Source organism: Chenopodium album, chromosome 27 (assembly GCF_948465745.1).
Source record: "Chenopodium album chromosome 27, dcCheAlbu1.1, whole genome shotgun sequence".
Classification (NCBI taxonomy): Eukaryota; Viridiplantae; Streptophyta; class Magnoliopsida; order Caryophyllales; family Amaranthaceae; genus Chenopodium; species Chenopodium album.
Window position 1 is genome coordinate 19,162,308 of NC_137860.1, and position 27,360 is coordinate 19,189,667.

Below are 27,360 nucleotides of genomic sequence, written 5' to 3' on the forward strand. Positions count from 1 at the left end.
ATCCCATATCCGGTAATATCCTTCTTTTCCCTCTCTCTCTTACTTATTATGACTTGAAGATCATGTGTTGGTAATGTTGGATTAATTTTTCCTTGTTTTCCCCTCCTTGGTTTCATCGTTTATGATTTGAGAGCTTGGTTTCATTCAAGCTTGGGGGAGGGCATTCTATCATGTTTGGTGGGATGTTGATTCATACATGTCATGCACTTGAGTATATGCATTTCCGTGTTTTTCATGCTTTTGGAAAATCCAAAAATATTTTTGTTTACTTCAAGGCAAGTTTAGCAAAATGTGTTTTGTTTGTACTTATTTTGGACATTATATCTTTTGGATTTGTTTACTCTTGAATGCCTTTCTTCCTAAGTGGTTAATGTGTGCACGGTTTGAGAGTGACATTGGTTGACTCTAGGATATTACATGCTAAGGTAGCCGGGTTAAGAACTTTTAGGGCGCCATGAAGCCTTAGTTCACGGGTATGTGGTAAGATGGTGTTGCTCTCTATAGTGGATTTGGCACCCTTAGTTGGTATTTGCTTAGTTATAATCCCGTGTGAGGTAACATTGTTCTAGCCTTCACCACTTTGTTGTGTGGCACATTTGGATCCTTAGCTATGCATGTCTTGATCCTTGTTTTGACTTATAGCTCCCAAGATCGTGACCGAAGCACTCTAGGGGAGGAAAAGGGCACTTCTTTCTCATTTTTCTTTATCTTCTTTTTATTTTGTTACAAATTTGATTTTCTATTTTGCATAAACCTACTTGTTAACCAATTTGAGCCTTATGTTTCCCGCTCTTGTTTAAACCGCATTACAAACCTAATGGCCTATGTTAACCAAGCCTCTTAGTTAGTGAAGCATTGGCATGTGAGGTTGGAGTTTTGAGTTGTCGATCATAAACAAGATGCATTTTGAGATTTGGTTAGAGTTAAGCTTGTAAAGAAATATGCAAATTTATGAAAATCAAGTGAAGTTTCAAGAAAAAGCCGTCCAAATTTAAAAAAGGCAAGGACAATGAATAAAGTTAAAAAAAAAAAAGAAAAAAAAAAGTGAAAAAAAAAACAACAAGAAAAAAAAAAAAAGAAAAAAAAACAACAAAAATATTTTAGATGGATTCATTTTCTTCCTTAGTTTAAGCATTGAGGACAATGCTTTGTTTAAGCTTGGGGGGAATATTGTGTGTTTGTTTTGAATAAACTTGGGGAATGGCATTATTGGTATTTTTGTTTGATATTTAGTGGATTCTTGAGTTATTTTTGAGTGTCGGCCGCACTTTTTGCTTCACTTAGGAATTTTCACCAAATTTCAAATTTTTACCCCGCCTTAACCCTTAGCCTTACGTTACAACCAATAAAAAGACCCTTAGACTCTAGTGGGTTAGGTCAAAAGAACGATGGAGGGAGATAGACTTCAAACCTATGGAAAGAGTATGCATAGTTGAGACGTCGGGATTACCTTCTCAAAGTTTTTCATTTATTTATCTTTTTCCGGTTCCTTCGCGGAATCTTGAGAAGCTAGCTTAAGGGTTGATTTGAAGCTAGTGGAGAGAACGTGGCCCGTTTGGTTGGGGCTAGGGTGGATTGAAACCTAAGTAGTTCTCTATGCTTAGCATGTGTTATGTTTCAATCAACCATCGACATCTTGGAACGTGCATACATCTGTCCATTTAGAAAGGTTTGCATTCATTAGTACTTGTCCTCATCTCTTGTCCATATATGAGCTTGTGTTTTGCTTTTTCTCTTCGTGTTTCTTTTCCTTTTCCTTTTGTTGCCTTGCCTTGGCTTTTGTCGAGAGTTGTGGGGTAAGCTCTTAGGAAACCCTCACGAGACCTCACTCGTCCTCATAGGCGGCTTTGGGGTTTTAAGGGCTTGTTGTAGCTAAAAACAACCGTGATTCCTACGACAGTGAGTTAGTGTACATTCTTTCTCCTTGTTTCTATTTTGTTTCTTTTGCTTTCAATAATTTCCTCTTGTTCTCTTTTGCTCTAGCTTTGCTCGAGGACGAGCAAAGGTTTAGCTTGGGGGAATTTGATGAGTGACATTTATGTCACTCCTAGGATAGTGTTTATGCCTTATTTTAGATTGTCTTAGGGTGTTTTGTAGTTGTTTTGTTCAAATAATGCGTGCATACATGTCTCGATGTGATTTTAATGAAATCGCGTATATTGTTGTATGCTTGCCTTCATTGCGTGTTTGCACCGTTCCCTATACCTTATTGCTTCCCTTGGTGTTTGTGCTTAGGTGTTTGAAGTCTTGGATTGCAAAGAAGAAGCCAAGGAAGCATGAGAGAAGAATCGAAGAAAGCAAGGTGCAAGGGCGCAAATAATGTGCGGGCGCGCAGCCCTGTGAGAACCCGCGCAAAATTGGCGAAATTGCAGAATCGAGGCAGAAAGTTTTGCGCGGCCTGTGCGCGACATGTGCGCGGGCGCACACCCACACCGCGCGGGCGCGCACACCCAAGCACAAGCCGCGTAACCCACAAATGCGCGGGCGCGCAGGCTGCTGCGAGGGAGCGCAGGCCGCTGCGAGGGCGCACGTGCGGGCGCACAGATACCATGCGCGGGCGCACAGATCCTTGCGCGGGCGCACAGCGGGTCCTGTTCAGCGTTTTTGCGCGATTCTTTATAGATTGCGGGGCTTGTTTTGTAAAAGGGGGACTTCATTCTTTTAGATCTTTTTCCCTAGTTTTAGGAGAGCTTCTCTCTCTAGGTTTAGCTTAGGATTAGAGTAGTTTAGAGAGAGAAAGTGAGGGTTTCACCATTGTTGAGCTTGGATTTTGAAGAAGAAGATTGATCATCTTGTTTGTAGACTTTCATCTTCAATCAATGAGAATCTCTAACTCTCTCTCCTCTATTTTTATTGTTTTATTTTGATTATTGTTTTTGTTGTTGGTATTGCTTGTTAATCATGTTGATTCTTGATTATTTGTTGATTAATCTTGTTGTTATCATAATTAGTGAGTAATTTCCCCATTAAGGGGATGGTTGTGGTGTAGTTGGATCTTGAGAATGTTCTAGGTTTAGAGTTGATTTATTTGTGATTAAAGTCTTTATATGCTTGATATTCTTTAATCTACTTGCAAAATGCATGTTGTTAGTTGATTAAAGGTGAATCTTTGCTAACAAGGAACGGAAGTTGACTTAGTTAAGGTTCATTGTTATCGATTGTTATTTAATAGTACCTCCTAGTATATGGTTCTAATGTGGAAACATAGAGGCTATGTTAGGAGAAGCCAATTGACCCCGGAAGGCGGCTAGATTGGACCCTTTATTTCGATATTTGAGCATGTTTAGTTCATAATTAATTCAACTTCTATACTTTTGTTTATGTTCAAGTGAATGCTATACCTAAACCATTTCCCTTAATGTTTTATTTCTTGTTTTAGCATTTTTAGACTTTAGTTTATTTATCTCCTATTCCGGACTAGCTTAATTGTCGATAACATTTGGTGGTGTTTAACCGTTCTCTGTGGTTCGACCCCTATGCTTGCCTTATACTCGTATTAGGTTTGTTTAGGTTGTATAAATTGTATTTGATCTAGGTGTAGTCGTTTGACGACGCGATTATTCCCATGTCAATTTTCCTCCCACTTGTCATTTTGGAAAGATGCTCCTTCTCCAAAAAGACACCATCACAAGCAACAAACACTTTGTTCTCGGATTTGTTGTAGAAGTAATACCGTTTGATTTCCTTTTGATAACCCACAAAGAAACACTTGTCAGATTTTGGGTGAAGTTTGTCAGACATTAGTCTCTTGACATATGCTTCGCAACCCCAAATCTTGAGAAAAGACAACCTTGGAGGTTTCTTCGTCCATAATTCATATGGAGTCTTTTCCACATCTTTTGACTCAGCACAATTCAGTGCTAGTGCCGCGGTTAAAAGTGCATGTCCTTAGAAAGTGATTGGAAGATCGCTAAGACCTATAGTCGATCGTACCATGTCTAACAAGGTTCGATTTCTCCTTTTAGATACTCCATTCCACTAAGGAGTTCCAGGAGGTGTCATTTATGAGAGTATACTATGTTCTTTCATATGGTCATAATATTCTTGGCTCAAATATTCACCACCTCGATCTGATCGAAGCGCTTTGATTTTCTTGCCCGGTTGATTACGAAATTTTAAAAAAAATAAAATAAAATAAAATAAAAAAAATAAAAAAGACAAATATACAGACCACTCACCGACTGCGTAAGCTCCAATGATATCTCCAAAGACATTGTTGCTTCCTTAAACTCGTCCATTTACCGTTTGCGCTAATTGGTGAAGAGTAAAACAATTTTTTTATAAAAAATATGACGTGGTGGTTGTTCGTATGTGATAGTTGTTTGGTGGTTGTTGGGGTAACAAGTTATAGAGTGGTTAAAGAAAGTAAAAGTGGAGTAGGATACATTTTAAATGGGGACATGTTTGTAAAGTCACTAGATTAGTGCCCGTGCAATGCACGGATTTACCAGTAATATATCTTGGGATTTTTGTAATTTTTTTGAGTTTACAATATTCATAAGTTCAATTTAATTGACCTTAATTATGCTAACAACTCCTATAAAGACTCTAACAACCTAATATGAACATAAATTACCAAAATAATATGTACTTATTTTAAATTTTAATTACCTAAATATTAGCTACTATATATCTGTTTAAAATTAAATAGCATTTTTGTTTCTGAAAAAAATAAATAGCATTTGAGCGGGAAATCTTTTAATGAAATAGCGCCACGTGTACAACTTTGAAAAAAAATGACAATAACATGTTAAATTATATTAGCATGTTAAAAAAATAAAATAAAAAAAGAAAAATAAAAAAGAAAAAAGAAAAAAAAAGAGCATTTGAGCGGGAAATCTTTTAATGAAATTGCTACTTTAATATAAATTATACTACCTCCGTTACATGTTATTTGCAACGATTACACATTTTTCCTCTCTACTTTATGTCAAATCGTTGCAAATAATATGTAACGGAGGTAGTATTAAAATATGGACGTTAAATACCGCTTGTTATTTAGCAATTCACATTTTCTTTTTCTTTTTTTTTCGGCTTTAGAATAATAACTAGGTTAAGTCCCGTGCCATGCACGGTAATTTTTAATACATATCATTAGTTTAAGACTGCTATTTAATTATATAAAAAAAAAAACCTAATTGCAAAATAGGATGAAGGTTTTGTAATTACAAAAAAAAATAATTAAAAAATTTATCACACTAAAGAAAATAGAGAGAATAATATATGCACGACTAATAAAAATAACTCTTAATTACATTACAAAGTTATAGATAGAAAACTATTATTGCATATAAATAAGATATACTTATCAAATAGGAAGTGAATTATTATTGTATAGTTTGTTTTAAAAACTTGTCTAAGAAGCTTTGGCCAAAAAAATTAAAAAAAATAAAAAAATAAAAAAAACTTTTGGAGGGAAAATTTTCAACCAGGAAATGACATGTGTCATTCCTGGTTTTGCCTTTAGTATAAAGTTATAGATAGTTTGTATTAAAAACTTCTCTAAGAAGCTTTGGCCAAAAAAATTAAATAAAAAAAATAAAAAAAAATAAAAAAAATAAAAAAAAAACTTTTGGAGGAAAATTTTCAACCAGGAAATGACATGTGTCATTCCTGATTTCGTCTTTAGTATAAAATTATAGATAGATACATAAATATCACATATTCACGTACTCCTTTATAAACACGGGGGTTTATTTCTGGAAACTTCGACAACATTCTACCAAGTACCAACACCCAACCTTCCAGACAACTCTTTACAAATCCTCAACAATCCAAACAAATTCTTCTTCAAATTATTTGCTCAACATATATTTCTCCCCAATATAAACACTCAAAACCACCCTAATTTCATCTGATTCGATTCAATTACCACAAAGATTCCTTTCACAACCGAGAAAAATCCAGCAAAGGAAGCACTGATTGTTGCTGGACAACAAAATTAAAAAGTGAAGAAAAGAAAGAGAGAAGAAGAAAAAATGGGGGTTGATTATTACAAGATTTTAGGTGTTGATAAAAATGCTAAAGATGATGATTTGAAGAAAGCGTACAGAAAATTAGCTATGAAGTGGCATCCTGATAAAAACCCAAATAACAAAAAGGAAGCTGAAGCTAAATTCAAGCAGATTTCTGAAGCTTATGATGTAAGTTTTCGACTGCCTTTTTCCTATTGATTTTGATTTTTATTACATTAAAATTCTGTTATCTGGTGAATAATTTTGGTGTCTCTGTTTAATACCCTTTAATTAAAAGTGATTAATTTATTATTGTATAGTGATTAATCAAGGAAAATAGATTCTTTAGTGCAATACTGTTGTTGTATTGACTATTATTAACAAGCTTGTTCTTAAATTTTGGTAATTTAATTGTAATAAAATTTTCAATTTGTAACAGTAGTAATCATGTATGTCAAAGATTGTAGAGAAATTTAGAGAATTTCTTACAAGAATAAATTTGCAGGTTTTAAGTGATCCTCAGAAGAAGGCAGTGTATGATCAGTATGGAGAAGAGGGTCTTAAAGGCGGAGCCCCACCGCCAGACGCGGCTGGTAGTCCGGGTGGTGCAACGTTCTTTTCTACCGGAGATGGACCTACTTCGTTCCGGTTTAGTTCACGGAATCCGGATGACATATTTGCTGAATTCTTCGGGTTTTCGAGCCCGTTTGGTGGTGCCGGTGGTGGTGGCGGAGGTGGTGGCATGAGGGGTTCTAAGTTTTCGAGTAGTATATTTGGTGATGACATATTTGGAAATTTTGCTGACAATGGTGGTGGTGGTGGTGTTGGCCCAATGCACTTCCAAAGTGCTTCGCGCAAGGCGCCACCCATTGAGAATAAACTGCCTTGCTCTTTAGAGGAGCTTTATAAAGGAACGACTAAGAAAATGAAGATTTCTAGGGAGATTGCTGATATGAGTGGGTAAGTAGTTCTCAATTTCTGGCCTAATTATGTTGAATATAAACTTTCTCAATTGCTTTGCAGTCTGTTAACTTTTAGTTGCAACTTTGAAATATTTTATATCTTACAAATAATACCCCAAAGTTGCAACTAAAAGTTAACGGAAGTAGTATATAGTTTTGGATAGTTTTTGGTTGATTACCCAATATATCTGTTGGTCTTAAGTTCAATTTATGTTATCAAGGACTAGGTGATCTTTGAACTGTGTTGATTTTAATTGGGTCAACTTAATCGCGATAATGTAGCTATAGTATGTTTTATTTAGTGAGCCTTTATGTATAGATGGCAAATAAACTTGTAAATTATGATTGATTGATGAAGGGTTCTACTCATTTGTCCTTTTCGTTAACTATAATGTATACTTGTATATAGGTCAAGGGTACGACTTAGATAGTTACCCTGATGGAGTCGTAGGTAGCGAATACCTCAATGCATTAACCTTCTTACTTTGATGATCTAGTGATAACAATTCGATTTGAATAAACTACTCTGAAATGCAGTTTCTGCTGGTAGGGGTCCAGACTTATGTTTGGAACATCAATCAATAACCAGTCATCAAAGGGATGACATTGATATTAGTGCTTTTAAAAAATGATAATGGTTGTTTTAGAGTTGAGAAAGGCACAAATATAAGTTGGTTTGTCAATGTTCAATCCTCGGTTACCACCATTCTCTTGTGATATTTGCCTTTTTGTATCTGAATCTGATGAGTATTGACCTGGTTTGTTTGATGAAATTGAATGCAATTACATAACTAGTAAATTGAAATTATTGAATGCAATTACATAAATTTGCAAATCTCATTTGTTTTTTTTCTTTTTGATCTGTTACCTTACCGTCCTTACTGATTTTTAAAATTGCAGGAAAACTATGCCTGTAGAGGAGATTCTTACAATTGAAATAAAGCCTGGGTGGAAAAAGGGCACAAAAATTACTTTCCCTGAGAAAGGCAATGAGCATCCAGGAATAACTCCAGCAGATTTGGTCTTCGTAATTGATGAGAAGCCACACAAGGTGTTCACTCGGGATGGCAATGACTTAATCGTAACTCAGAAGATATCATTGGCTGAAGCTTTAACAGGTTACACAGTTCATCTTACTACTCTTGATGGCAGAAATCTTAGCATCCCTATCAACAATGTGATTCATCCGAATTATGAGGAAGTTGTCCCTAGGGAAGGAATGCCTTTACCAAAAGAACCGAGTAGAAGGGGCAATCTAAGGATCAAATTTGATATCAAATTCCCTACTCGGTTGACCTCTGAACAGAAAGCTGGAATCAAGAAATTATTTAGTTAGGCCACCCATAATGAATGAACATCAAGCTATATTGCATCAGTCGAATGTCACAGATACAGCTTCTGCATGAAATTCACAAGGATTGCAGTAGGAGGTTGAGTTGAATGAGGGGCGGGGCTGGGCTTTGATTTTCAAAACCAAAGAATTTACAAATCAAGTGATTTTGTTGTAGATGATTAAACTTTCTTTTTTTTTTTGGGTATTGTATTTGTTAATATTCTTGCTTTTACCGAGTTATAATGAGCTGTAACTTGATAATAATGTGACCCTTGTCCTCCATGGAACTGTAATTTAGCTTATGTTCAGGTTTTAGTGTAGTTAATCTTGCCTCCCCATACTTACTGCTTATGATAGAACATGTCCACAATTATCATTTATAGAATTTCAAATTTACTGATAATTCAGCTCATACATTCGAGTAGTTATTTTCTCTCAACCCTCAACTTCCATCCTCCAAAGCTTTAGGCTAGGTGACTCGTCAGCAATGAAGGATTGCTTGGCTGATGCTCAATCCTGATTGCTATTGCCCCGAGTCTAAAAGCCCAGCCTCTGCAATCGTTGGTGCCATCACCTTCAGTAAGGGTAATTATATCAGTAAGGGTAATTGCTTTCTAGTATAGTGCAATCCTGATTGCTATTGCCCCGAGTCTAAAAGCCCAGCCTCTGCCATCGTTGGTGCCATCACCTTCAGTAAGGGTAATTATATCAGTAAGGGTAATTGCTTTCTAGTATAGTGCAATCCTATCAACAATGGCAGTACCTTCTCGATTGGAAAGTACAATGGTTAATCTTCAAGGGCAAAGTGTTGTTCTTCATTTTATTGGTGCTACTCGTATAATGTTCTTGTTATCTAGTGTCTTCTTAATGTGTAGTCTATTTGAGATTCTACTCATGGTGTTTTCAAAAGGCCCTATATGTTGTTAGAGATTGCTTTATAACCTCATGGTGATCCGGCAGTCACAGATCTCAGTCAACCCACTCGCTCTTAAATATTAATTTAACTTACCCGAACATACAGAAACTCAGCTTAAATCGAATTGTTTACAACCCTATTCAGCTTTCAACTAAAATAAGTTATAACAAGAGTAAGTTTAGTTAAGTTTTAGGTGATACAACGCGCCCTAAAACTTGTTTGTGAGCTTATTTACTCCAAATACGAAGTAAAAGATACACTTTATCAGAGCTCGCTTTCAATGCTAAGCCATCTTGGTTGCATATAACAATACAAGGTAGACAAAATTCTGATTCACTAAAACTTAACTGATATACTGCAAAATGTACGCGTATTTGTTACAGCTGCCATAACCCCCTTGCAGCCACATCTGATCAACATTACGATCAGATGAGACTAATTGTTTCTAAACTGCCCCACATTTACAAAAAGAGAAAGAGGTAGATCTCTAAACCTTACATAATACATTCGCCAAAAAAAACTCTCTTCCTTGAAGCTAATAATATTAAGTTAATAACCTAATCACTACTATAATCAGTTGATGCAGATTGAGATGTGTCATCTTGATCCCTATCATCACGCATTCCATCTTCATCTCCATTCCCCTCTATCTCGTCATCAGAATCTGCATTCAAATATCCTCCAACATCTTCTAATTCACCTTGTTCATATTCACCACCATCAACATCCACATCGTCTTCATCCACATCGTCTTCATCCACATCATCTGCCACTTCATCACGGTGATCATCATCTCCGATTTCATCACGATCATCTCCCACTTCATCATGATCATCATACTCTTCATCGATATCATCAACATTATAATCACTTAAATGAGGAGGCCTGCCATTATAGACAGCAGTATAATCATCAATGGCCATGTCATCATACTCATCCCCTGAAGCTTGGCCATTAAAATCATCATCATAGTCTGATCGCTCTGAGTTGCTATCATCATTGACATCCATCTCATTCACTTGCATCGGTCTACTCTCATCACGATTCCATTCACCCCTTCCAGAGAAACCAGGAGGAGATTTATCGAAGATAATTGGCTCAGGCAGACTCCTCCCACCAACAGAAGATGCCACCTTTTTAACAGGTTTCTGCTTCTTTCTGACAGAGCGACGACCACGCTTACGTCCTCCTTTACCACGACTACTACGGCCTTTCCATCCACCAAGTACCTCGCCAAGTCTCTCGTTGGAGGCTGACCCTCTGCTAGGTTCACCACCTCGGGAGTTACCAACCCTTCTTTGGGATCTACCACCACGAGACCTACCACCACGGCCCCGGCCTCGACTACCGCGTATAGAAGCAAATCCAAGATCACCTTGATCAAACCATGCATCATCCTGTTGATGGTCACCTGGTGGACCAGCAAGCTCATCATCTTGGACAGTTCTCACAACAGCGTACTTGGAAGGAAGATTCTAATGCAGATGCAAAAGAAAAACAAGAGTGAGTATATTTACAAGTTTTCCCAACTGTTCCCATAAAAAGTAATTATAATTGAGTGAAAACAACTAGAATTCGAGAGCAAAAATCCATGGAATAATATTAGACAATGACAAACAAACAAGAAATGATCACTTAATTTGCAGAGTGCCACTAAAACCATGGTCCAATAAGTACTTGTTCTTCAACTTATTTTAGAAATTTAAAATTGGCAGAAAAGAATTCCACAGCTTCATCTCTTTCAATCATTATTCCTGAAGACATACAAATTAAGCCAAAGACATACCAGGAAATGTCTAGGCTCTGTATCCTTTATTTTCTGATCAGGCAGATATGAAATTGCTGAATCAAGTTCCATGAGCCGTAAAGCCACTGCTGCTGTTGTTTGGGGTACCCATGGAAGCATAGTCACAGTGCCAAAATTGGTGGAATCGTTGACAACATACCCAGTAGCATTACCAGAAGCCAACAATTCGCTTGTTGTCTGAAAATTTGACAGCAAGAAATCCCTCTTTATCACTCCTTCAAGTACGGTAAGGACCTGATGACAAACAAAGTTGGAACCATACACACATCGAGTTGTTAAACAAAAAAGCAGAAAAAAATAGGCAAGACAAGAAGACATTCAGAATGAATAAACTCCCATGTAGGTTAAACATAACATAAAAACACTGCAGATTTAGATAATGAGAAAGCAGATATAACCTGTAGAAGGTCTTCGGCGGATGCTGACATATGTAGCTTCATACCCCAGGATTTTCGATAGGCATCTGACCAAACAGGTTGAAGAGCTTCAGGAGGGATGCAAACCTGTTGAAAAGAATACAATATTAAACATATAAATAGATAAAGTTTAGCCATACCAGAATTGAGACACAGCAGAATGTCATGAAAGTAAGAAGATATGTTCATCACCTCTACTAAAGCTAAGAGGGCCTTGATCAATCTAATTCTTGGAGGAGGATATTCTAGGCCCTGGAGGTTCCACTCAAGATTAACTTTAATCTCCTGGCATTGAGCTACGTGATTAGAGAAATTAAAGCTCTGGTCAAATACACTAAACGTTTTATGGCATGAAGGGCAGTGATTCTCTTCGAAAAAGTATACATCATGGCAAGAATCACATCTGCACACCAACTCCATACACCTCTTCTTCCCATACTTTGTGGCACATAAAACCGAGGAAGAGAAACATTCTCTAAACATCCACTCTTCAAAAATTTTGTACCTTTTAAAGGCATTCTTTACTTCAAGATTGTTTCCACCACTCTCAATCTTGAATGATGATGAGGGTTCGGGCACATCAGAATTTGAAGCACAAACAGTACTGTTAGGGCTATCAGTACCACCACTGCTTTCAGGGTTAAAATGTACTTCAGAAGCTTCGGCTTTAATAGTAACATTGTTCTGTCTATCCATGCTAGGCTGCTTTCTAACGGACTCCTTAAACAGAGGCTCAACTTTTCGCAATAACGCATGCAAATGACATTCTCTAACCCCACGTACATCCAATGAAGCTAAGAGTGCATCAAAACCCTGCATTGAGTAGAAAACACATATATATCATGTATAGGTATTAAAGTGCTGGCCAGGGTCAAATAATCCTTGAATTAAAACAATTTGGTCCTTGAGCACTTCAAGAAACCAACAAAAAGGGAGGGAAAAGGAGTAGAGAGAGAACCTCTTCAGAATCAATAAGCCGCCAACCACCATTATGCAATTCTACAAATATCCTGCCAGCACCTGGATCATTACAAGAAGCAGACGCAATAAACTGCCAGTAGCGGTTTCGTCGACGATCCTGACCAAGAGGTAACGACCTATAAACATACATTTCCTCAGCTTTGTAGCCAATATAAGACTTTAACTGAGCACGACACCTCTCAGCAGCATATACAGACTGCTGCAAAGCGAGATTGTCTGAACCCGCAGCAAAGTTTGGTGTTGTCAAATTCTTATCAGAGGGAAGGTCTGCTTGTAAATTATTATCATTATGGGAATCAAGAAGTGGCTTTTGCTGCAATGCAGGATTAACCATAGGCTCATTACTATTTTCATCCAAAGCAAGCATCGGACTCTGCCTACTATCAGGTGCAGATGCCATTGTGTTTGATTCTGTCTTGTTTGTGACATATGCTGCATTGCCTGCATAAGGAGTCTTCATCAGATACTCCTCTTTCAAGCGGCGCTTATCCAGCTGAGCTTCAGCCCACATTTGCTTTTTCAGTGCCGTTGCTGCTTCTAAACGCTCCTAATAATACATTACATGCCAGAATATAGCAACAAAATTAAAAATTGGCAGAAATAGAGCATAAAAGAGCTTCAATAACAGCGCAAGAAACAAGGGGAGGGGGGACACCCGGGAAAGGAGTAAAAAAGACTTAAAAAATCAACCTCTAGAACAACTCGAATTGTGTTTCCCTCAGTAGCCACACCAATAAGGGCAACAAGAGCATTGAGGCGTTCTTCAACACTAAGATTAGAGTATTCTCCCTCCATAAGTCCTTGAACCCAAGGTTCACCGGGAAAGCTTTCATCAATATCAGTGTCTTCATGATCAGTATCATTGCCCTCTTGGCAAATTCCACCAACATCCACAGAATCCTCAACAAAACATCCATTATCACTAATGTCCTTAAAGCTTTCCAAATGAGCTGAAGACAAAGCACAACTGGTGTCTGCAAGTCCATTAGATGTATTATCAACATGGGAATGCAAATCCCTACTACCATTGTCTGGATCAACTTTTGGTACACAACTATTCCCGTCATAAGGAGGATCTACATCTAGGTTTGGAGTCAGCTCAGTACCCAAATCATCAATCTCAGGATCTTCAGCAATATCGCTTTCAGAGTCTTCATCCTTCTCAACATCATCGACCTCCATCCCATCAACATCTGCCTCTACTCCATCTACAAAACCACTTTTAAATATCTGAATTTTTTCCCTGGCAGAAGATAGAATGGCTTCTCCATCAACAGGATCCTTCCTGTAGGGAGAGCGCACACAGTAAGTTGAAGGTGCAGTTCTTTCAAAAAGTTTCGTATCTCTAGATAATGCTGCTGCAATTGATGCTTCAGGGGTCTTGCTTGTGGTCAAGTCACGAAGTCCAGATTTCTAACCCCAAAAATGAAAAGGAAAGAAAAGAGAAGCCTTGTAAGTATTAGTATGAAGTATGAACAATGAAAAAAAGTTATAACCCTGCAGGTATCAATGCTCTCACCTGTATCCTATCAGCAACTTCCAATATATTTAGTCCATTTGCCCCCTCAATAGACAAAACATGAAAAGCAGCAAATTTGACTGTGCCAGGAGTGAGTCGATGCCTTGACTTGCGTGGGTTAGAGTAACCCCTCTCCCTCATAATAGCCACGGCACTTTCAACTGCTGCTCCGGTACGTAAATTAGATATTATGTCAATACCATCATTGCCCTGAAACCATTAGTTAAAACACAGATATAAGGCCAGCAGCACAATACATGCAAAAACAATAACCAGAGGAAATTTTCATCTTGGAGAAATAAAAGTTCATGAAAAAACTAAAACTAGGTAGTAATTGCCGTATGTAAATTCCCTAATATTACAAAACCTACCAGACTGGATAACATATACAAATGCTCAAAAAAAAGTCATGATGAACTTGTTGGCAAAGGACTTTAAGACCATAACTGACCAAAAATCAAAACAAATGACTCATCTCACTGATTTATCTTAAACTGAATCCACCAAGACCAGACTCAATAAACTACCGGTATGCACTTTCAAACACGACTGTCAAAAACTATTAATTTAGATACTTACAGAAAAAGGAAAAGAAAAAAATCCTCTTGGCTAAATGAGGGAGAGAGGATTCTATCACACGGGGGATTGTACAGCAAAGAGAATCTCAATCTATCAAGGTGGGCGGGATCCAATAAATTGAGGGGATTTTTGGCCACCTTTGTGGTAAAATTGACATGTGAGTTTTGCCAAATAGATTAATGTCATTGTAGATATCATGAGACATCAACACTTGGAATTCCAAGCTCATGTGTCGCGCATCATATGATGGAAACTAAGCATTAGTATGACACACATGATGCAAAGTAAGTGAAATTTAAATAGATTTTTTCCAAGGATAATTTAATTATTAAAGTTTTATTTTCGATAATTTCAAATTTATACGTGCAAAACAAATATAGCTTTCATTAAATACCCAATAAATCTATTATTTTTACATCAAAAACTTTCTTTTAAAAAGTAATTTAAAACAAGATCTATTTAAGATATATTTTAATTGATTAAACATACTCCGTGAATAAAAAACATTTAATGCCCCGTTTTCACTTATGAACTATTCCTGTACATTACTTGACCAATTTTAATGCTACATAAAAGTAAATAATATCAACACAGTCATAAATAGGGCTGTTCATTACCCGGCTTTGCAGGTGAAGAGGGGCCCATGACCTGACCCACGAATTTATTGTTTTTCAACTTTATCTAAAATAAACCCTAATTAAAATTATAGCCAAATTCACAATATAAATGAGTTCAATTAGAATTTAAACATTAATCAAACTTGGGAAATCAATTACTAATTTCTTCATCTCACAAAAACATCAACAAAATTGGAAAAATTGTGAACCACATAATTTCCCTCAAAAATAAAAAAAAAAATAAAAAAAATAAAAAAATAAAAAAATAAAAAAAAAAATCAAACTACAAATTTTGGGAAAAGAATTTATGGTACAAAGAGTATAAGAAAAACTAATTGGGCATCATCAAACTCAACCTTGGCTTTGAATGTTAGATCCACGGGCACAAATAAGAAAGATAATGATTTACTATTGGTGGAGATTTGAAAGAATAAGAGGGATGAAAGCTCAAGAAGTATGTGGAATTGAATGTCTTCAAGCTAAACTTCTCTCCATACTTCTACTATTGACTTTGGTTTAAGGGAAAACATGGAGCCATAGAGGAGAGAGAGAGAAAAAAATGGATGGCATGAGAAAGTGAGGAGATTGAAGGAGGAGAGAGATTGAAGATTGTGGCTGGGTTAACTTTAGATGTGTGAATGTGTGATTGTGTACCCTAAAAAAATAGACTATAAGTTGTAAGGCAGCCTTGTGGACCCTAAAAAATAAATAAATAAAAAATTAACGGGTCAGTGGGTACCCAACTTTTCTCGAAGGCAGCCCATGACCCAACCTGAAATTTAAAAAAAAAAAAAAAAAATACCCGGGTTCACATGGTTTAATATACTTTAAAATGGGGTGAGAGGTTGTTAAAAGTATAATTAAGTGGGCCATGTACTTTAAATAAGGAAAATAGTGCAGCTTTTCCTCAAAATAACTTTCTAATTATAGTGTGCTGCAAGTATTGTGACATTTCCATTTTAGGAAAGTGTTGCAAGTATTAAGAAACGGAGAAAGTAATAAACAAACTAGAATCCGAAAACATAAACTTCATTTACTAACTAGATGAGCAACAAGGGTTCGAAACTTGGACCGAACAAGATACACATAAGGTCTTGCACCAACAGCAAATGAACTAATGAATTGTTCCCATGGACGATTAAAGAGCTATAATCCAAACTACTGTATTAACTTCGACAAAACCACTACCAAGCTCAGTGGATACAAGATCATATCAACTACTGCAATGAGATCATACCTCATTTTCCTCGCGTGAATATGCCTGCTCAACATTTCTTTTTTTAAGTTTTGGCCCAAAACCTGCAGAAAGAGAAAACTGCCGGAGAACTTCTGGCCATGTCAATGGACTTAAGTTGCACTGCCAGCTGCGTACATCAAAACCCCATGCATATGCCTGGTAAAACACATTATAAGCTTCAATGTTTTTCTTTTTTTTTTTTTTTTGTGTGTGTGCGTGCACGCGCGTGTGTATATGGAGAAGGGGTGGGGGCCAATTGAGCAGCAAAAAATAGAGCTTACCCCTTCAACAATCTGAGGATGTCCGCCAACAGGATTACCCACATTGTTTTGGTTTACGCCAAGCCCTGTGGTCGGTGTTCTAGCAACATCCTCAACATCCTTGATGATAGTTCTCAGGAGAGATACATGTATTTCTCCAAGTAGGCGAGGATCCTGGATGAACGGCAAACATAAGAATGGTAAGATTGCTATCTTGAGCATAATGATGCTGATTCGGTAAATATGTAGAAAGATTATGAAAAGTTCATGAACTTACATAGTCATGAAAAGCTTGCATGAACTCGTCTAGAGTAAATGGCCACAATCCAAGAACATCAGCAAATGTAATTAGAAATCTCCAGACCTGAAATCAAGAATAGTATTTCAACATTAAATATACAACCAAAAGAGACATGAGCACCCATCATAAAGTATCTCGGAGGGGAGAGAACAGCGTCATCAAATAAAATATACAAGAGAAGCAATAATGTGGACAAAAAAATGTCAAGTGTAGCACTTCAGTTCCTTGAGCACCAAAATAGGTCAAACACCCTTCCCCAGCACCCCAAACATAACACACATACATGCACACACATGCACATCTTGGAAGCAATTAGCTTCAGCAGAGGTCAGGCATTAACATGTAGGTGTCTGAGAATAAAGTTGAACCAATGATCAGCCACAGAAAATCTCAAATAATATATTGGCCTTCACTAAATTTGGACCATAATTCAACATATGAGTTGGTTATCTCCTCAATTCTGTACCTAACTATCTTATTCATTGAATTCCTAGCTAAGGATGATCGCACAGTTCATCAAAAATTGCAATTCTTATCATCATATTCTTATACAAGCCATCTGCAATTCTAAATCCTATACATCTACCATCAAAATTTGAACACAACAGCCTCTATGTAAGTGAGGCTTCATGCATTCACTTTATTTCAACTGTCCATTCTGTGCATTCTGTGATGCATAAGATATGACAATAGCATTGATTTTGTCTGGTCATGGCAGCATATCAATTTAAATACTTAGTCAAGAATGTAAGATAATCAGAGATCAAGCCTATACATAGGTGAATAAAAAGAACAGAAATACAAGCACACTTATGAAATACTAATGCTTATTAAACACTCTTAGCTAGAAAATGAAAACTACATAAGGATTGCTCAGTCTCACCATCAAAAGATTTCCCACATTTTCTTCAGAACCCATCCATGGCCGCATTGCAAACGGCTTCTTCAGCTGCACAGACTTTGGTGGGAATACCCGCAGCATATCTAAAGCACAAATACCAATTAGTTATGATGGATAAGCTTAAGTTGTAAAAAAAGTAATCAACTATATATCGTAGATCAATTAGATCCACAACATTCTCATTCTGATGTGATACTTCCTATTTTAAAAGGCTTAAAAACACTTTATGGTAAAAATTACACGGCAAAATGGGGAAAAAAAAGAGGTCCCATCTCAAACTCTGCAAATCATAGCTCAACATGTCACTCAAAAAAGGCCTAACAGATACATCATACTACCTGATCACTCCTACTAAGTACTAAGTAGAAGCAATAATAACAAATAATAAATAAATAAATAAATAAATAAATAAAATTAAAAATAAAAAAATAAAATAAAATAAAATAATTCAAAATGGACACAAAGAGCAGCCAAGGTACCACCACACCGAGTGCCAACTGATCCTGCTAGCAAAATTCACTATTCACACTATGTAATTCAGATTGTTGACCCTATAAACACTATCATCTAATATAAACTCTGTCAATAGAGGATTTAGAGTAGTCGAGTCTGGGCAGTTGTACAGATGGGTTTCACTGCTAACTATTGCAAACTACTACAGGGCACAAAGCCTGTACACGGGTCTGTGTTTTATGATTTCAAAAGGCATCAATAAACATGTCATTCGGTAAAATCATAGTAGCTACCTCTAAACGAATCAAGATTTTGCAAAGTTTCACTGTCAAGTGACAAGATGGATGTCAAGCACTTTCGTGAAGCAGCTATCTCCATTAGCTCCAATCTCTCATCTTCAATAAGCTCTGTCGATTCTTTGGCAAGTCTTCTTGCAACAGCTCTATCATTAGCAGCTTTCTGTCTAGCTGCTTCTCTTTCCCTACGAAGTTCTTCCTTTTGCTTCATTTTCTCAGCCTGTATTAGAGTAAGATAGTTAGACATCCTCAAATAAGAGGGTATGTAATAGATACCTATCTTAACTTACTCTAATCGACTCTTTCAACAAAAACTTTTCTCTTCGCTCCATTTCACGCTTTTGCTCCCGCTGGTATCGTTCCTCTTCCCGCTGCTTTTCACGCAATAGCCTCTCCTCTTCCTTCCTTCGCTCACGATCTTGCTTCTCCATATCTTTCTTCATTTGTTCTTCTCTCTTCAAACATAAATGAATTAGGTTAGTCACAAATGAAATGTAACAGAATAAAGCACAAAAAAAAAAAAAAAAAAAAAAAAAAAAAAAAAAAGATGCTTAAAACTCAAGAATGGATTACCTTCCTCCTCAAAATATCTTGCCTCTCGAGTTCTTTCCGCATTTTTTTCTCATGGGCTTCAATTTCTTTGGCTATTCTTGCTTCTTCATTCTAAAGCGCAAAATGTACCCATTTACACAATTAAATTGCCGAAAAGGAGCAATCCAAATCAAGCTCATGCGGAAAAATAAATAAATAAGTAAAACACAAAAAAATGGCTTGACCCAATAATTGGCACAGACTAAATAATCTGCAATAGCACCTCAAACTAATTTTTTGAAATAAGGAAACTATAAGGAATTTTCTGGTCAGAAAAATGTACCTTGCGCTTTCTTTCCAACCTCCCAGCATCCTCTTCTTGGGCCACGCGCCTCTCGGATGGGATAAGTGCATTGTCCAATGAGTTTGGGTGTGCAGTAAAAGGTGACTCCATGCCCATATTCATATAGGGAGACTTCCGGGCAATGGTTTCATAGTCCCCTGAAGTGGACGGCAAGAGGCTACCCCCCTTTCCTTGAGACATCAAATTTAAATTTGGCATCTGATTTGGAACACCATATACCACAGGCACTTCTTCATAGCCATGAATGTATGAGCGTCCACTAGATAATGGAGGAGTCTTGGTTCCCGGCCCATCAGAAGGTGAGCCGTAGTAGTGAGATTGACCCACTCTTTCATACGATTCACTTCTTACAGTTGGTTGCTCAGGAAGAAACTGGTACTCATGTGGAGCTCTACTAGAGCCCTGCTAGAAATACATGCATTAAAAACGCTATATCAACAGCAAAGTACAAAGAGTGCAAACAATTAGTCAATAATTATTGAGACTAAAAGAAAGCCCCTCATAACGGCAATTTTTGAACCAAGTTTAATAAGACACCCCAGGTTTTCCTCACACAGACCTTCAATTTACATGAATTACTTCTGAGTTGCGAGTTCATCTAAAATATTGCATACAAGTTAAACTAAATTTCAAAGTCTCTTTCCTTTAAGATATCACATAAAATCAATAATTTTCAAAGCTTCTGATCAATTTCATCAGTACAAGACCATGTTACAAAAGGAATACTAAATAAATGAATCAATCAGAAACCATCCACTGTTCTATGACACCTTGCTACAGTTCTGCAATCCAGTCAGGTCAACAGATTATAAGATCACTGAACATCAAGATCCATTTTTACACAGATACATCTGTCACCTTACTCATCTAATTCTTTATCTTCCTAAATTACACAAAGAACCAGAACTTGGTAGATGTCCTTCCTAGTTACCGCTTCAAAGTTCACAACAAATGAAAGGCAAAACAAATACTTCCTCCATTTCTTTTTTAGTTGACACATTTCTTTAGTCAAGTTTGTCAATGCACAGATTCATCCATTATTATCTTTAATTTCTGATAAGAAAAAAAAAAGTTGAAATTTTGAAAATATATATCGTGACAAATTTAACGAGACCTCACATGACTATATTTTTTATTTTGTATAAATTACAAAACACAGTCAAAGGGAAGTGTGTGAATAGTGCTAAAGTCAAAGCGCATCAACTAAAAAAAGCGGAGGTAGTACCAACTAGAGAGTACTTTTCAGCAATCTCAAACGGGCATCTCATAAAGGAAAATGTGGCAAATAAAAAGAGACAAAGGAGTAAGCCACGTGAGACTTGTAATAATGATGCAACTCTTCTATCCAAAGATATATCATGCAAGGAATAAGACCGTAACCAAAATAGATTGGGAAATTATTTAATGAATTATAATCCTGAAATAAAGTAATTAAGATTTCATAAAAAATAAAAATAAAAAATAAAAAAATAAAAAAAAAAAACTCACCTTGACTGGTTTAGCGTCAGACCGCTCGTACTCATATGTTCGTCCAGTTGGCTTTTGTGGTGTGATTGAAGTTGCTACATACATGAGATTAAAGCTTAATAAATTTTACCATACAAACATGACATTTTCAGTAAGCAGTCAGTACAACAACAGAAAATTCTTCATTTACCCAAAAAAAATTCTATAAAAGATCTGATGTCACACCTTTAAAAAATTAAGGGACTATCAACTGAATAAAAATAAACAAATAAAAAGGGAAAAAAATCAGTCACATAACTAGGCCTACTAACTAGGGTGCATTCAAATTTGAACAGATTAATCAATCGCTTAAAACAGAAAAGATTTCAAACATTAACTAAGCATGCATTTGTAAAAATAGATGGGACTTTCTCACTATTTTTCAACAATATCAACTCTGACAGAGTTTAAAAGCACTTTCCTCTTTTGATTGCAAGGCTAAAACCAATTACTAACGCTAGCATGTTCATTGGTTCCAAACACATCATTAGAGTGACCTATCGAATAGCACTAGCTCACTAAAAAGATTAGCTTACCCCTTGTGAAATAAGAATTTGCCGCCAGCCAGCCAACAAAAAGTCACATTGTTTCACAATCCAAAAAACAACACTAAACCATACAAAGACTACATAGCAAATACTTCACACAAATCAATTGACACCGTCAGCGTTCACATCCAATTTAGTTAACTATAATAAATCAGCCAGCAATGATATAGTTCTACAGATAATACGAGCAAAAATAAAATGATGGATCTCATTAATTTATGCTTCAAGCCATAAACCAAATTATCTCTGCTAAAAAAAAGTAAATAAATAAATAAGCCTGAACAACAAAAAAAGTGAGACTTACCAATTGGAGCACCAAAAGCGCCAGGAGGCAAAGGATCAAACTCCATCCCAAGAGCAGGTCCATCATCCCTAAGTGGCTCCCCAAGCTGCGCTTCAACAAATGCAATAGCCCGAAGCTCGGCTACCGATTGAGGAGGCTCGTAGTACCTCTTATGCCCACTAAGTCTAGGCAAAGCAACCCCAGGGCGGCTCACATATGCTCGGCGTGGGTCCATATGGCCATAAGGACTAGACCCCGACCCAGACCCTGACCCATGTTCATTACCCAACTCAGCACCCAACATCTCATCTTTGGGACCCACAGGAGCAGGTAGGATTGCCTGAGTAACAACTGCAGGAGGGCCAACCGTGGCAGTAACAGCAGCAGCAGCAGCAGCAGCCGACGCCGCCTCCCCCTTCTTTGCCCTCTTTCCTGAACCACTACCACCTGCTGATTGCGGTTTCCTGTCCTTTAACCTCCTATGACAGAACCACATCTGTAATTGCCGATCAGTTAACCCTAATTGAACAGAAAGCTCTTGCCTCAATGCTTCTGATGGGTATGTCGCAACTGCAGCAACAAATCAACAACAAAAAATAAAATCAATCAAACAATGAATATTATCAGAAACATTTCAAGATTATTATACATGAAATATAAATAAAAACAAAATTGCAAGCAACAAAGAACAAACCTTGATAGGTTTTCTCAAGAACTTCAAGTTGAGAAGGCGTCTTCATCTTCCTCTTAGTTTTAGGCTCACCCCCACCACTACCTCCGCCGCCACCACCACCACTTTCAGGCGGTTTCTTCTCTCCATCAGAACAACTCCCACCTTCCATTACCAAATTCCCCCAATTTCAACCCTAAAACCTAGAAATCGACGAAAACCGATCTAAATTTACCAAATCACAAAATAAACAACAACCCAGATGAGCAAATACCCCAAATCGAATTGGGTATTTGCGAATCAACGCAAAGAACAAAACTTGAATGAAAATCAGAAGTTAGGTATTTTGACAACGAATAAAAAAAGAGGTAGAAAGATAGAAAGAAAAAAAGAGAGATATAAATTGCATTAATAATTTTCCAAAAAAAATCAGAAATCAGTGAGACCACACTTTCTCTCTCTAATACCAAAAAGTAGTCTCTCTCTAGAAATTGATTAATTGGTTGTGATTCACGAACAAGAGAAGATTGCTTTGCTTGTTGAATTGGGTAAGATTTTGGGGAATTACGATAATAAATAATAATAATGATAGCAACCAAGTAGAAGTATTAGACGAATTAAAGCAACAAAATTTGTAGTATTCTTCAACATCGTTATTTGTTTCTCTAAGAAAATAATTAATAATAAGAATAATAATACTCTTGTAAAAATAATAAAGAGAAATAAAACAGTTGGTGTAATAATAAAATTATAAAAAGGGATTGTGATTGTTGTTTTTGTGGGAATTGATTAAAGGAGCTGCTAAGAACAAACGAACGAACAGTCTTTCTCTCTCCACTACTACTACCTTCCATCTCTCTCTTCCTAAGATTTTCCTTTTTTTTTTTTGGGTTTTTACAATTTTTATATTTATATTTTTTTGTTCTTCTTTTCAATTATCGAAGAAAAAAACAAAATAAATTAGGAGTATTAAAAAAGAAGAGGAGTGAGTGGTTAAAGTTGATATTCGTGGAATTTTTTTGGCTTAGATTCACGATTCCAGGAATTCTATGCTTTTTTTTCTTTTTTTTTTTCCATTTTGTTATTCCAAGAGTTTTATTTTTTCTGGTGAATTTTTTTTTCTTATAGGAATATTTTTTTTTCACTTTTACAGTTCCACGCTTCAACCCATATTCTGTTTTGAGGATTTTTTTTTTTTTCAATCTTCTTATATCTTTTTTTTAATATTATTATAATTATTTTTGTTTACTAATTTGTACTTCCTCCGTTTTCTTTTACTTGCAACACTTCTCTAAAAAGGAAATGTCACAATACTTGTAACACACTATAAAAGGAAAGTTACTTTAGGGAAAAACTATACTATTTCACTTATTTAAAGCACATGGCCCACTAAATTACACTCCTAACAACCACTCATCTTATTTTAAAGTGTATTATATCATGTGAACCCCACATTTCTAAATACCGTGAAAAAGTGTATGTTGCATCTAAAAGAAAACGGAGGAAGTATATGTTAGAAATAAAACCTTTATTCTCTCTATTAAACAATTTGCTATCCAAATATCCAATTTTTGACTTACAAATTGGTACAATTTTCTTGTTATTAACCAAATGAATTTCTTTAAACTTTGTACATTAGTACATTATTACACTATGTAGTCCGTATGTATGTATAAGTTATATGTGAAGACTTATTTTTTTTTTCCATTAAGTTTGACTACTAATATTTACTTCGTATTTTTTTGTAAAAGTAGACTTATTTTTTTTCCATTAAGTAGATACTTCGTATTTCAATTTTTTTTTAATATTTAAAATTCATATTACTTTCTTGGAGCTTTTAAACGTATAATTAAATAAAAAATAAAATTATTGTTGTAATAAGTAATACATAATATTTTGGCACAAGTTATGTTAAAAATATGATTTACTATTTTTTTTTACTTAAGTTTATATAGTTGTTAATGCATATATTATGGAAAGGCATATCAAATACGGAGTATTTTATTTATGTATTATGTTGTAGTTTGCTATCTTTTTATTTATGTATAAGATTTGTCAAATATTTTATTTATGAATTATTTTGGTATTTTTTAATTTAAGTATAAGATTTATTTCTTAATGTTTTTTTTAAAAAAAAAAAAAAAAAAAAAAAAAAAAAAAAAAAAAAAAAAAAAACTAAGGGACACACCTGAAAATGACACGTGTCATTGCTGGTTGTAGGTGTGTCTTTTAGTATATAGTTATTGATTGATTGGGTTTTATCTCACTACTTGTGAGAGTCTAATGTTACTCAGTATTTTTTTTTAATTCTTCAAGAAAATTTGGAATTTTAATTATGTACTCTTGCGTAATGTTGCAACCAAAGGTCAATTTCACATTTTTACATATACCTGCATCAAATATTGTTCATTTCCAAAAACTACAATAGATCAAAAGATCCCTCATAGAAACTTATATCAAACAACATTCTGAAAGAGGGTATACACTTTTTCCTAAATTAAAAATATCTTAGTGATTAAGAGGGGTATTTTGGGGATAATCTAGTAGCAGAAAGTTGTCCTCTCTGAGACGTTCATTAGCATGCGAAAGAAAAGAGTAAATTGTCTTAGCGAATTGATCTCGGGAACGCTCCTTCAACGACGCTGAAGTCAAAAATCTATTTTCTAGACTAACAAAGTAGACAGAGAGAGATTACAAACTTACTTGTCCTAATCACAAGTTTTGGTACTTATAATTGTACTTTGAAGTGACAAAATCATACTTTCTAGATGAACTAGAGTTAAAGTTATATTAGTGTAATTAGGGATTAATTTCGAGATAGTTAACTGGATTGTAGTAAATCTGACCCATGAGAAGGGTATATTCGTCATTAGTTATGATTAGGTTTAGGGCCCTAGTTAACCCAAACATTTAGCCCCATGCAAAATGTGCGAGAAAGATCATATGAGGTTTGGGCACAACACAAAATAAGCATATTAATTAAATGCCATGAGGTTGACGCATGACCTAATGGAGCCCCATGAGACACATGAGGGCTAAACGAGCCCCAAGCGGCTTATGGGGGTTAGACGTAACCACAAGCAATGTATGAGAAATAAACAAAATCCAATGGGCACATAGTTGACCATGGACCTTGTAAAACCCCTCTTAAGATTTGCGAATAGGAGTGGAGTGGCGAGTAAGGGATGCCTAAGCTAAATGACCCATGGCGAACTTGGACAACTTCTCTATCCGAAACAACAATTTAATCTAGCACTTTGGCCACTGATAAATTGTTATTTGGTATGAATTAGGGTCATTTTGAACCTTGAATTCAAGAGAAATCAGAATCTTAGTTCATTATTTGCTCTGTTTTTATACATTTTTGTGCACCCCATGCTTCACGAGTTTGTATGTGAATTTAGTTGCATATATATTAGTGCATCATTACACTTAAGGAGGTTGTGGAGAAACCGAGACGCATAAGGAGGAAGATAAGAGGCAAGTACAAGTTGAAGGCTATGATATAAGGAAAGAAGAAAGAGTGTCTCGGAGTGAAATAAGAGCATTTGGAAGGATTTTTGCGCAAGGCTCAACTTCAATTGATCATATCATTTTTTTCAAATCAAATTTTGGAATGATTCAAATTGGAGATTAAATGATATGAAATAACCTAGAAAACGTAGAGAAAATCAACTAGCAACAATTTCAAAACACAAGATAAACATATATCAACAATCACCAAGATATAAGAAATAGGGGTTCTTAATCAAAGTAAACACAATGTAAAAATAGAATAAAGGTGTAACCACAAAGATTATAAAGTAGCAATCACATCGTAACCAAATATCACCAAATTAAGGAGAGAGAAAATCTCATTGATTTGAAAATTAAGAAAAAATTCATCCCAAAATAAAGCTTAGCTCTATTTAAAGGCTTTGCAAACAAACCCTAAAGTCCTTAAATTATAACCCTTATGTTACAAATGAAAATCCTAGATTAAAAGATAGCAAAAATAAACATACAAGAAATAAAGATGTTCACTTGAAATAGGGTGATTAGAGCGGCCGCTCTACTCTAAAGGGTAGGAGCTGGCGCTCCTCTCTACTACAAACTTCATTTGACAACCTTAGGAGAGGGCGCTCCACTTAGGGGGAGCGAGCGCTCCTTATACGGGGAGCGGGCGCTCCTCGCGACTGCGTGGACAACTGAACTTCAAACGTTCACTTCTTCAATTCGTTTCTTGTTCAAATTTGGCATATGAGCTATTGTTGGGAAGCTATTGGACTGTACTTTCATATCCAATTTGAATCACATAAAATTTCCTTGTAATGAAGAAGATATAGCTGATTGAATTTGAGTATTGCATTTTTAAAAGTTTTCTTTTTTTCATCCTTGTTCTCATGTTTTATCTTCAACCATCAATTGTAAAATTAAGACACAAGGATTACTTTTATTTACCTAAGCCACGTCATAACATAGAGAATTTATCCAAAAGTAGATTTGAGCCATAAATTCCACAAAACGGATCATATACCCACACAACTTGTTTGTTTCAAGGATGCTCCTGTATCATTAAAGTTCATCTCAAGAGCTTTCATGCCTTTTTTCGATGAGTAACGAAGAAGTTATGGCCTTCCAAAACAAAGTTTTTCCCACTAGAGAATTAATTATGCATGTTCGATCCGTACATGCATGCATGCAATAGCTACTACCTCATTTTTACCCCCTCAACATGTTCGTGCCAATTTTGGCACGTGCTTTCAGATTTGGTTTCGAGTTGTTTTCTTGTTTTCTCCATCCTTATCTTTAATAGTAGAAGGGGATCTACTTAGCTTAGTTTTATCTTAGGTTAGGGTTTTTAGAGAGAGAAACTCTCAATTTCTAGAGAGAGAAACTCTCAATTTCTAGAGAGAGAAAGTGAGAGAAACTTGTTAAAAGTTTGGA

At 35.9% G+C, this 27,360-nt stretch overlaps 2 protein-coding genes across 3 annotated transcripts; one reads left to right on the forward strand and one right to left on the reverse strand.

Annotated features, from left to right (window-relative positions):
- The first annotated feature begins 5,715 nt into the window (after window positions 1-5,715).
- Window positions 5,716-8,625, forward strand: LOC145619094 (uncharacterized). The gene is made up of 3 exons (XM_081673695.1): window positions 5,716-6,143; window positions 6,460-6,914; window positions 7,817-8,625. Exons 1-3 carry the CDS (start codon window positions 5,979-5,981, stop codon window positions 8,250-8,252), a joined length of 1,056 nt encoding a protein of 351 aa, XP_081529821.1. The 5' UTR covers window positions 5,716-5,978; the 3' UTR covers window positions 8,253-8,625.
- Window positions 8,626-9,482: 857 nt separating this feature from the next.
- On the reverse strand, window positions 9,483-23,461 carry LOC145621062 (homeobox-DDT domain protein RLT2-like). 2 transcript variants are annotated; one of them, XM_081675795.1, is made up of 18 exons: window positions 22,459-23,461; window positions 21,786-22,334; window positions 20,916-20,989; window positions 19,407-19,832; window positions 19,106-19,195; window positions 18,823-18,987; window positions 18,530-18,752; window positions 17,766-17,866; window positions 16,859-16,945; window positions 16,603-16,755; window positions 16,322-16,477; window positions 13,889-14,098; window positions 13,060-13,782; window positions 12,347-12,916; window positions 11,581-12,201; window positions 11,371-11,475; window positions 10,952-11,206; window positions 9,483-10,640 (listed from the first exon to the last, which is right to left on the reverse strand). In XM_081675795.1, exons 1-18 carry the CDS (start codon window positions 22,604-22,606, stop codon window positions 9,723-9,725), a joined length of 5,574 nt encoding a protein of 1,857 aa, XP_081531921.1. In that variant the 5' UTR covers window positions 22,607-23,461; the 3' UTR covers window positions 9,483-9,722. The 2 variants fall into 2 exon arrangements, with proteins under 2 accessions (XP_081531921.1, XP_081531922.1); XM_081675796.1 differs by having other exon boundaries at window positions 19,407-19,829; window positions 22,459-23,460.
- Window positions 23,462-27,360: the final 3,899 nt, after the last annotated feature.

Coding starts and splice junctions, on each gene's coding strand:
- LOC145619094 (XM_081673695.1), top strand. CDS start 5,979: ATGGGGGTTGATTATTACAAGATTTTAGGTGTTGATAAAAATGCTAAA. Junction 6,144..6,459: donor AGATTTCTGAAGCTTATGAT/GTAAGTTTTCGA, acceptor ATAAATTTGCAG/GTTTTAAGTGATCCTCAGAA. Junction 6,915..7,816: donor GAGATTGCTGATATGAGTGG/GTAAGTAGTTCT, acceptor TTAAAATTGCAG/GAAAACTATGCCTGTAGAGG.
- LOC145621062 (XM_081675795.1), bottom strand. CDS start 22,606: ATGGAAGGTGGGAGTTGTTCTGATGGAGAGAAGAAACCGCCTGAAAGT. Junction 22,335..22,458: donor TCTTGAGAAAACCTATCAAG/GTTTGTTCTTTG, acceptor TTGTTGCTGCAG/TTGCGACATACCCATCAGAA. Junction 19,833..20,915: donor CTGACGCTAAACCAGTCAAG/GTGAGTTTTTTT, acceptor ATGTATTTCTAG/CAGGGCTCTAGTAGAGCTCC.